Source organism: Terrapene carolina, unplaced genomic scaffold (genome assembly GCF_002925995.2).
Source record: "Terrapene carolina triunguis isolate 2854851 unplaced genomic scaffold, T_m_triunguis-2.0 Scaffold194, whole genome shotgun sequence".
Lineage (NCBI taxonomy): Eukaryota > Metazoa > Chordata > Testudines > Emydidae > Terrapene > Terrapene triunguis.
Genome location: NW_020664545.1, coordinates 13498169 through 13509647, shown reverse-complemented (window position 1 = coordinate 13509647; position 11479 = coordinate 13498169). Strand labels below are relative to the sequence as shown.

At 46.1% G+C, this 11479-nt stretch overlaps 1 protein-coding gene across 1 annotated transcript in view; it reads left to right on the top strand.

The window, feature by feature from the left end:
• LOC112108924 (excitatory amino acid transporter 5-like) overlaps positions 1–7090 on the top strand; it is a gene marked incomplete at its 5' end in the record, with an annotated part of 33113 nt that extends 26023 nt beyond the window's left edge. Inside the window, 2 exons of the mRNA XM_029912263.1 lie at positions 5163–5262; positions 5380–7090. Coding sequence (XP_029768123.1) covers positions 5163–5262; positions 5380–5517 — 238 coding nt within the window. The remainder of the gene's footprint in view (positions 1–5162; positions 5263–5379) is intronic.
• Between the last annotated feature and the right edge of the window lie 4389 nt (positions 7091–11479).

Sequence of the window (11479 nt, the reverse complement as noted above, 5' to 3'; positions counted from 1 at the left end):
TGTTCTTTTTGCGGATACAGACTAACACGGCTGCTACTCTGAAATCTGTTCCCTGTAAGCTGCCAGGGACCTGCTGCGGCCCCCACCTAGCCCAGCCCCCAACCTGCCACGGGAGGGGCACCCCTCCCCCGGCCCCAACTCACCCTGCGGCCTGGACCTACCATGGCTGTAGTGGCCCAGACCCAGGCGCGGCCCTCCCCTGGTACGGACCTGCTGGGGCCAGGGGAGGGGCACCCATCCTGCAGCCCCAGCCCTAGAGCTCCCACAGCAGGGACAGGTACCTCTCCCACCCCAGCCCAGTTGCTGCTGCAGGGAGAGAGTGCTGGGGGGGGGGGTCCTCTCTCCCCGCCGTAGCCTCGGAGCACCCTCCTACACCCCAAATCCTTGATCCCGGCCCCACCCCAGAGCCTGCACCCCCAGCCGGAGCCCTCACCCCCTGCACTCAACCCTCTGGCCCTCGTCCCCGGCCCTGCCCAAGCCCTCACCCCCTACACCCCAACCCTCTGCCCCAGCCTTCAGCCCCCTCCCACGGGAACCCCTCAGCCCCACCCCCACCACATGAATTTTGTTATATGCATCTCCATATTGGTACACATAAAATTCATCCTGCACATGGGTGGGAAAAATTAGAGGGAACACTGGCAGCAACCCCCGATGCCATGTGGAATATTGAGGGGGGTGAAGGGAGGCGATACTGAGTTCTCTATGGGCTGCAGAGGGAGGCGAGCATAGGATTCTTATACCTGCAAGTTACCAGAGTCAGTGCAGCATCTGTTTGCTGCCTGAGAAGCCCCATTATATCCCCCTCTCCTTTTCCTGCTTGGACTCCCGGGCCTTTCTCCTCTCAACTTTTCCCTCTCCATGCTGTCTGAAATGGTCATCCTCCAGGCCCTGGTCTCATTCTCTGATGCAGCACAGGCCTGCATGGTCCCATGGAACATGCCAGCCCGAGTCCTCTTCTTTCTCCTCCTTATCTGGCTCAGGCTTTCTGCGGGTGTGGAGTAGGAGACCCTGAAGGCCACAATGGCAGCAGCTGCAGTTTCAACACAGAGAGGTACCATTGTTAGCGTATTCACGATGGAAATAGAAACTTAGGATACAGTAACTCCTCACTTTACGTTGTAGTTACGTTCCTGAAAAATGCAATTTTAAGTGAAACCATGTTAAACGAATCCAATTTCCCCATACAATTTAATGTAAATGCGGGGCGTTAGGTTCCAAGGAAATTTTTGAGGGGCAGACAAAAGGCATTATATACTGTACAGTACTGTACTGTGGTTGGGAACAGCCCCTGGCTTACCTCACGGGCACAGCCCGCTGCAGGCAAGGACGCTAGGAAGCACCTTCACAGCAATAGTAGCAACTTCCCCGGAGAAGAACAGGCGCCGACTTTGCCGGGGGATGCTCCAGGCCCGCCTCTTCCTGTCCCTGCTCCACTCCAGGCCCACCTCTTCCCACCCCCACTCCACCTCCTCTCCGGAACATGCCGCATCCCCACTCCTCCCCCGCCCCCGAAAGTCCTAAGCGCCGCCAAACAGCTGTGCTTAAGACTTAAGCTGTGCTTAAGACTTTCTGTGAGGGAGGGAGGGGCAGGAGAGGAGACATGGTGCTTCCCTGCTCCTCCCCCTCCCTCCCAGCGCTTCGCACTTAGGACAGAGCCCAGCCCCACTCACAGCACCTGCCATTATGAATATGGCCCTCGGGGGGGGAGGAGGTAAGGGAAATGAGGGGGGGATAGCTCACAAGCATGAGTATGTGTGTATGGGGCAATGAGACTGAATACTAGCACCGCTTTCCACAGGCAGGGGTGATTTTAGCTGGTATCTCACTCCTGAGGGTAACTGAGGCAGAGAGCACAGCTGCTATTTGCATCCTGAAGCCATCCAGGCCCTTCTTAAAAAAGGGAAGAAGGAGAAGCCGGGGAACTACAGACAGGTCAGCCTCACCTCGGTCCCTGGAAAATTCATGGAGCAGGTCCTGCAGGAAACCACTTTGAAGCACTTGGAAGAGAGGAAGGTGATCAGGAACAGTCAACATAGATTCACCAAGGGCAAGTCATGCCTGACCAACCTGATTGCCTTCTATGATGAGATAACTGGCTCTATGGATATGGGGAAAGCAGCGGACATGATATATTTTGACTTTAGTAAAGCTTTTGATACAGTCTCCAACGGTGTTCTTACCAGCAAGTTAAAGAAGTATGGATTGGATGAATGGACTATAAAGTGGATAGAAAGCTGGCTAGATTGTTGGGCTCAACGGGTAGTGATCAACAGCTCGATGTCTAGTTGGCAGCCGGTATCAAGCGGAGTGCCCCAGGGGTCGGTCCTGGGGCCAGTTTTGTTCAACATCTTTATTAATGATCTGGAGGATGGGATTAATTGCACCCTCAGCAAGTTTGCAGATGACACTAAGCTGTGGGGGGAGAGGTAGATATGCTGGAGGGTAGGGATAGGGTCCAGAGTGACCTAGACAAATTGGAGGATTGGGCCAAAAGAAATCTGATGAGGTTCAACAAGGACAAGTGCAGAGTCCTGCACTTAGGATGGAAGAAACCCATGCACTGCTACAGGCTGGGGACCGACTGGCTAAGCAGCAGTTCTGCAGAAAAGGACCTGGGAATTACAGTGGATGAGAAGCTGGATATGAGTCAGCAGTGTGCCCTTGTTGCCAAGAAGGCCAACGGCATATTGGGCTGCATTAGTAGGAGCATTGCCAGCAGATCGAGGGAAGTGATTATTCCCCTCTATTCGGCACTGGTGAGGCCACATCTGGAGTATTACGTACAGTTTTGGGCCCCTCACTACAGAAAGGATGTGGACAAATTGGAGAGAGTCCAGCAGAAGGCAACAAAAGTGATTAGGGGGCTGGGGCACATCACTTACAAGGAGAGACTGAGGGAACTGGGCTTGTTTAGTCCGCAGAAGAGAAGAGTGAGGGTACGATTTGATAGCAGCCTTCAACTACCTGAAGGGGGCTCCAAAGGGGATGGAGCTCGGCTGTTCTCAGTGGTGGCAGATGACAGAACAAGGAGCAATGGTCTCAAGTTGCAGTGGGGGAGGTCTAGGTTGGATATTAGGAAACACTATTTCACTAGGAGGGTGGTGAAGCACTGGAATGCTTTACCTAGGGAGGTGGTGGAATCTCCTTCCTTGGAGGTTTTTAAGGCCCGGCTTGACAAAGCCCTGGCTGGGATGATTTAGTTGGGAATTGGTCCTGCTTTGAGCAGGGGATTGGCCTAGATGACCTCCTGAAGTCTCTTCCAACCCCAATCTTCTATGATTCTATGGTATGCTGCTAGCCTGTGCTCTGCAATGGTTGTCTGCTGAAGTAATTGCTAAGTGGCGTGGTAAAGTGTCCTACCGCAGCAGAAAAAAGAAGGCAGCCCTTCCCAGAAACCTTCGGTAGAGGATTGCAGAGTACCTCCATCAAAGTTTCATTGAGATTTCTCCAAAGGATTCGTGGCACATAAACAAACTGCTCCATGTGGCCCCTCTCTTGGTTGTTTCACTACTTCTTCTAGCACAAGTAAAAAAAGGTAAATTAACAGATGTGTCCTGCTCCTTTGGGGTTTCCATCCCTGGATTTTCAAAGAAAATAGCATATTTACCAGAGGTTCCTTCCCCTGCATCAGGCTTCCCTGAGCTGGACTGTCGGGACTGGCTGGTGGAGTCAAAAACATGTCCTGGCTCACTGGGCAGCTAGATCCCCCTGTCGCCTGGTCCCCATATTCCTCCTCCACCTCCTCCTCACTGTTCACGGCAGGGGTCTGTGACTTGGGCTCCTTTAAAGTACTGACAGGGCTCTCGGAGGTCATGGTGAGGTCTCCACCAAGGATGGCATGCAGCGCTTTGTAAAAGTGGCAGGTCTGCAGCTCCGCACCATATCGGTTGTTGCACTCTCTTGCCTTCTGGTATGCCTGCCCCAGGTCCTTGGCTTTCAGGAGGCACTGCCGCTGGTCCCCCTTGTAGCGCTTCTCCTGCTGTCCCTGAGCAATCTGCTCTTAATGGTCACATTTCTATGACTGGAGTGGGCTTGCAGAGCCTCTTCTCCCCACAGGCTCAGGAGATCCAATACCTCCTGTGTACTCCAGGCAGGAGCACATCTGCAGCATGTAGCCGGGCAGGGTCAGCTGGGCAGTTACACTCACCAGTGGAGAGAGGCTAGGTGTGCAATCAGGAAAAGGAATTTCAAAAATGTGTGGAGTTTTTAAAAGGGAGGGGCAGCTTCTTGTCCCCATGACCCTTAGGCAGCGAATTCACAATGGCAACCAGAGCCGTCTTGTGAGGCATTGTGGGACAGCTCCTGGAGGCCAAGAACAGTTGATGTAAGTAACGTAGTGTCTACGCTGATACTGCATCGACCTAACTACATCCACCCTGAATCTATGCTGCTTGGGGAGGTGGTGCTATTCAGTTGGTGTAGTGGGGCAGTTACGTCACTAAAAGTGAAATTTAAGTGTAGACACATCCATAGGGAGGTCTACATAAACTGTCTTGTGTTGACATAACCGTGCAGTGTAGACTAGGCCTTAGTTTAAAGGATTTAGGAGCAGAAATCTTTCAATGGGAATTGCACTCCTAAAAATCCAAGGCATTTTAAGGAGCTTTATCTATTTAGGGGGCGTTTTACCCAACTCTTGCATTGTAAAGTGTTTTTGAGACCTCAAATCATTCTTGTAGCTTTTCTCTGAATCCTGTTTTCAACATCCTCTTTAGAGTGTGGACACCAAAAGTGAATACAGTATTCCAGTTGTAGTCCCATCAATACATATTCTAAGGTACTATCTACTTCTACTTTTATAAGTAAAATTGTTATAAAATCTATAAAATTTTAGATTTTGTAACTTTTTTGAATTCACAGTTTGGTAAATCAAAAATGTAGGGCTCAATGACCTGATCTTGTCCTTTTGAATAGCTGTTGCATTTTACTCCAGAGGCAGTTGCCTGGCAATGTCAGGTGAAGCAAATCAGTGTACTGTGAGTGTATATATTTAAAGCACTTTGGGATCTCTTTGGGATAAAAAGGTAGTATGGAAATGCAAGAGGTTATTTATTTTGCTTGTGTTCTTGCAGGGGAAATCAGATTAATCTTCCCAATATCTGTCACCACCGGCACTTTCACCAAAGCTAGCTGGCTCTCACTGGTCTTTTTTCTTCCAGAGATCGACTTAGAACAATGACCAATGTCCTGGGTGACGCACTTGCTGCGGGCATCATAGCACACGTCTGCCAGAAAGATTTTGCCCCAAAGCCAGAGAAAGTACGTATATCCATTTGGGAGGAAAAAAAGAGAGGGGTGCCGGAGCAAAAATCAAATACAGAAACTGTGGGCAGGTCAGGGAGCAGAATTAAGAGCAAATCTTTCTTGTTTTTGCAGCAAGATCCAGTGAGCGACACAGAGAAGCTTTCTTCTGCAGAGAACTCCCTTCTCCAGCCCAAAGACCACGTGATGGAAATGATTGTAGAAACGTTGTCCGAACGAACAGGAGTTAATTACAGTATCTGCCAGGTGTAATGGCCACAGCATTTTCATCCCCAGGAAGGGGATTCCGGTGCTAAAACGTTGCCAATCTACTCTGGGTGTAGATGTGGACCTTACTGTGCACAAAGAAGGCAGAAAAATCCATTATTTTCTATGGAGGTGTTTGGGAGGCTCCAAAGACCTACCGCAGCATAACTGTACTGGCCAGAAGTTAAATAAGCAGCAGCAGTGCCAACTGCTTGCGACTTGAACCCGAGAGGCTACAGCTATGACGTTGTTGTCTTGACAGTCCAAAACAACAGATTTTTAAAGGTTTCATGCCACTAGTTTCTCAACACAATTTCCCACCCCTAGAACAGAGGACTGGACAGTCATTAGAGGAGAACCTTAGCTGGTTGTTTTAAAAAGGGGCTGAGAAAAGGCAGAGCTGTGTCACCTTCGCCCATTCTCTGTTAGCAATTGCTGGTCAGTTTGCATTATGTGTATTATACTGATAATTTTTTGACCGTCTTATTTTTAAATGGTTGTTGGTAAATTTTTTTATAGTGAGATTTTATATTTTCTAAAAATGGAGATTTCAAGCAGACTTTCTGCCTGTCATTCCAAATCTAATTTTGTCTTCAAGGAACAGGCTGTTTGGACATCTTCGGACACAGAATTTAGTAGCAGAGTTGTTTGGAAATGTTCCAGTTTTTTCACTTGATAAGGTTCCCAACAACCATTCGGGGCTCTGTCAATGACTGCTCCCTCTAGTGTGGTGATGATGCAGGTACTAAACACAAGATTTGGGAATGAATGGCAAAATTTGCATGATGAGAGTGGAATACAAGAATCAAAATCATCTTTGGTTTCTTCATGATAAATTTGAACTAAATGCAAGCAACTGGAAACTGCATGCAGGCATGAAAAGGAAATGGAAAATACAATTGTATCTGGCTTTAAATGTTTTTTTTAAATATGATCAAGCATTAAAACAGTGCTTTTGAATATATTTTATTTATGAATCAATCTTCCTCTTCAAGTATAAAACATGTCATATTAACCAACCCCTCCCCACATCATTTTCCCCGATCAGTGAGTTATGGGCCAGATCCCAATAAAATTATACTGATTTCCCAGCTGAGGACCTGGCCCCGTTTTGAATGTTGTTCCAAAGGTAGCCTTAATATATCAAGTCTGGTTTTGTGGAAAAAAAATCATGAGTGAGTTTATATCCTTTTGGAAATGTCATTCTCCCCCACCCCACTGTATCATTACCACTCCCATATAACAAAGCGCTGCCTCTCTCAAACTCCCATTCATTTATTTTGCATTCCCTAGAAGGAACCACTCAGCGAATTCCACAAGGGCCTGATCGGACTCTCTTTGAGGTCAGTGGAAAGGCTCCCATTAACTTCAATGGTGGTTGGATCAGACCCTGAGAGACTGTGGAGCTGCCTGGGGTCTATGGATGCAAGCGCCTGTTCCTTGCAGTACATAACAATTTAAACAGTCATACTTAGACCTCAGTGGTTCAGGAACCCAACTAGCAATCAGCATTACCCCAAAGAGCCACAATGGTGTGAAGTCATGGTTTCATTTACTATAGTGCCAGGTATTCACATTTAAACAGTATGACGGGGCCATATTTAGATTATATATTATTCTCACAGCAAAATGACTGACCAAGTATTTTATCAACTACAATTGGTTAATAACATAGTAGAAGCATCCTGATTGGTCAATCACTTAAATTGGTTAATAATTAAATCACATAGTCAAACACTATCATGTGCTGCAAGGAGCAGCGGAAGACACATTAGAGAACCACTTGCAGCTTGTAAGCCTCAGGCTGAGTATCACGGATTTAAAAGGTACAATTGTGAGGGGAAGAGAGAAAAGCCTTTGAGGAAATAGCTGGTACTTATTTCCTTATGAAATACCTCAGGGGCATTCTACAGTGCGCAGCGCAGAGGCTATTATTTCAAGAACAAACATTTTATAAACTGGATCTAACATTTCTAGGTATGATTCCATGTAATCTTCTGGGGCGTTTTAATTTTTTTTTGTTTTTTGTAAGAAAAATATAAACTGCACCTTCTATGTGGCAAGTACAAAAGCAAATGCTATGAAAATTATGCAAATAGGTGTGCACAGCCCAAAACCACATTTTCCTTTAATGTTTATTTAACCAAAATGTCAATGACAGCTTTGGGCCTTATGATGGTTGGCCCTGCAAGGCTGCAATAAGGAAGTGTAAGCAGGGCTACAGCGACCTTTGTAGGGGGACAGCACCTAGCAGAAATCAGCCAGCCAGGAATGGCCAGTTTGTGGCAGTGGGGACAGCAGATTTCATTAATTAATTAAAAAACCTTTATCTATTCAGAATCAAGACAATTAAAACCTACGTACCCTTGAGGGAAAAGGGAGTGAGGATAAAGCCAGTGTGTGTAAACACTTACTTGTTGCTTCATTTCAGGTTAGACTGAAAAGCTTTTTGGGTCATGGACTGTCTCTAATGCAATACTCACCGGGACCTTTGGGAGCCACCATAATCCAAACACCATACATACTATTAGTGGCTCTTCAGATCAAGAACTCCACTCCCTCCTGAAGATTGCAAAGAGGAATAAAGACTGCTAACATTACTATATAAAATTTGAATTTGTTAGTAAATTTGTTTCATTTTCTCAAATCCAAAATGGAATGGAAATCTTTGAAATTAAAAAAAAATACTAATCTTAGAAACCCTTTCAGTACGGTTGAGGGATACAGTCTATTGGTCCTAGGCCTTGTCTCTGAGGATACGTCTACACAGGAACTAGCCACCACGGCTGGCCTGTGCCAGCCAACTTGGGCTGTTTCATTGCTGTGTAGACTTCCAGCCTCAGGCTGGAGCCAAAGATTGGGGCCCCTCTCATGTTACAGGGCCCTAGAGCCTGGACTCCAGCCCGAACAGGGCAGTCAACACAGCAATGAAACAGCCCTGCAGCCCAAGCCCCATGAGCCCAAATCAGCGGGCAGGTTTTTCTTTGCTGTGTAGACATACCCAGAGAAAGTTGCACCAATTCAACTGAAATTTGTTTAAAACCAAAATAAGGATATCCCTAGCCCTTTCGTACAGGTTTAACAAAATTAGTTTAGAATCAGACCTTAAGTTAAACTGATGCTATTTTCTCTCAGACAGATCCAGTTCCACCCTAAAGGCTGATAGAATGCATGATGGTACTGTCTTAATATTTACACATCTCTTCCAGGTCCCTAAGGGGGGAAAAGGCCCTCAGAGGTGATCAAACTGCTCTCAATTCTAATACACAAACATGTAAGCTTATGTTGTATTCCGATGAAGGCTACCAGTCATACTGCACCGTCTACTGCCAAAAGGCAATTAGCTGCTGCTGTGTAGCAATGCAGTACCACGTCTGCCGGCACCCAGAGGACATATGGTGACAGTGAGCTGAGCTGAGCGGGCTCCATGCTTGCCATGGTATGTTGTCTGCACAGGTAACCCAGGTAAAAAGGCGCGAATCAATTGTCTGCCGTTGCTCTGACGGAGGGGGAGGTGCCTGACGACATGTACCCAGAACCCCCTGCGACACTGTTTTGCATCATTCAGGCATTGGGATCTCAACCCAGAATTCCAATGGGCGGCGGAGACTGCGGGAACTGTGGGATAGCTACCCACAGTGCAACGCTCCGGAAGTCGACGCTAACCTCGGTACTGTGGACGTGGTCCGCCGACTTAATGCACTTAGAGCATTTTATGTGGGGACACACACAATCGGCTGTATACAACCGATTTCTATAAAACCGGCTTCTATAAATTCGACCTAATTTCGTAGTGTAGACATACCCTTAGAGAGCATCACAACTGGTGGTTGCTGCATCTGTTAACATGACAGTAGGATCTGGTAGATGAAAAGAATACAGGCTTAAAAAGTAAAGCATTTGTTTTCCTGAAAAATTATTTGCCCTAATAAAATGTAATGGCTCAACAGACATCTAGGTGATGCCATTTAATTTATTTCTCTAGTTTGGTGGACTAATTTCCTAACTGAAGGGGAGAAATAACTTTAGGAGGGAACTTGGGCGCTGCCCAGAGTTCTATTTCATCAGGAAAAGTGATAGAAAAAGCGTCTTTGTAAATGGAATTTCTTGTCAATTAACACACTCTGCCAAAGCAATGGCCACAAGGAAGGCAACTGAGACACGAAAACTAATGAGGTGGTAGCCTCTGAATCAAATGGCTTTTACCAATAGTTTATTCAAAACTAAATTCATCTTCTGGCTAGCCAACCTATAACTTTTAGCACAGTGGTTACAGCACTCACTTGAGATGTGGGAGACCCACGTTCAATTCCTCTGTCTGTTGGAGGGGGGGAAAGAATTTGAACAGGGGGTCTCCCACCTCTCGGGAGGGTGCTTTAACCACTGGGCTAGAAGTTATTCGGTGGGCACCACTTCGTTCTACCACATTTCGAATGGGATCCAATCCAGTAGATGGACTTGGAGCACAGCTAGTGGATAAGGCCCCTCCACAACTTAGGCAAATTCCTATTTTCCCCTGGTTTGTGAACTGTCCTGAGCCTCAGGCAGAAGATAGGCACCTGGAGGCTTAGCAGGAGGTGCATGTTCAGAGGCAGGAATGTAGGCGCTGAGTAAGTTTAGACACCTATAGGGTTTGGTGGGAGTTTTGTGGATCGCCATGGAGCCAAAACTAGGATTTAAGTCCTAAACACCTTTGTGGATCTGGGCCTAATGTGAGTTGCCCCAGGTCTCCATGGTTGCAGGCTAGGGCCTTACCCATTGGGCCATCCTCTAATTCTTCACTGCAGGGCCACACTAGAAACAGCCCCATTCAAGAACCCCCACTTAAATAACATTTTTGATCCATTTAATAGGGACCACACCTTGATATGGTTCAGTACTTTTTTTTTTAATAAAAAATTGTACGGTACTGAGGCAAATACCTTTAGGAAATACAAGTAAATTACATCAGTGTAATTACTTTTATTAACCTCACTTTCTTCTTGATATAATTATTTGACAAGAGTATAAATTTTATTTTTAATACAAGAACTATATTCTGTCTAGCCCTTCTGACTGGCATTTCCATCCTTAAATTCTTTATTGATAGAGGCATCAGTTCCAATATTCTGCCTGCCATCGGGCTAACCAGAGAGACACGGAGGGTGAGGTAGTATCTTTTATTGGACCAACTTCTGTTGTTGAGAGAGACAGGCTTTCAAGCTATACAGAGGGTCCCTCAGGTCTGGGAGAGGTATTCACAGTGTCACAGCTAAATACAAGGTCAAAGCATCACTAATTATCACATATTCTAAGGGGGCCCTGTAGTAAAGGGATGTTAGCGGGTTACAGATTGCTGTAATACGCTATAAATCCAGTGTCTCTGTTCAGTCCATGATTTTTAGCGTCTAGCAAAGTTATGAATTTAAGCTCCAAGGCTCGTCTTTTGAAAGTGTTGTGCAGGTGCCTTTGAGAATGAGGACTGATAGCCTGTATTTGACCTAGTCCATTTATAATTACCCGGTCATATCTGGCGTTGGTTTCTCATTTTTCATTGCTTTTTCATAACCTCTAAAGCAAGATGGTTTTTAGCTCAAGCAGCATTTCCCCATGACAATGGAAGTGAGGCATCTTAGACATCTAGCAAGTTATTAAAAAAAACCCTCAATTCCTATTCACATTTTTCTGTTGAAATTTTTGGCCCCAATCAATACTGCTCGCAATTAACTTTAGCTTTGGAAAAAGCTAAAAATCAGTTCTTGTAAAGCATATATATTATTGGTTAGGACTGTATTCCATTTGCACAAATCAACTGCAACCAAGTGAGGTTTTTTACCCACGAAAGCTTATGCCCAAATACATCTGTTAGTCTTTAAGGTGCCACCGGACTCCTTGTTGATTTTGTGGATACAGACTAACACACTACCCCCTGATACTTGCAACTCAATTGGTCCCTTGTATTTAGGCAACCAATATTGTTTAGTTCAGT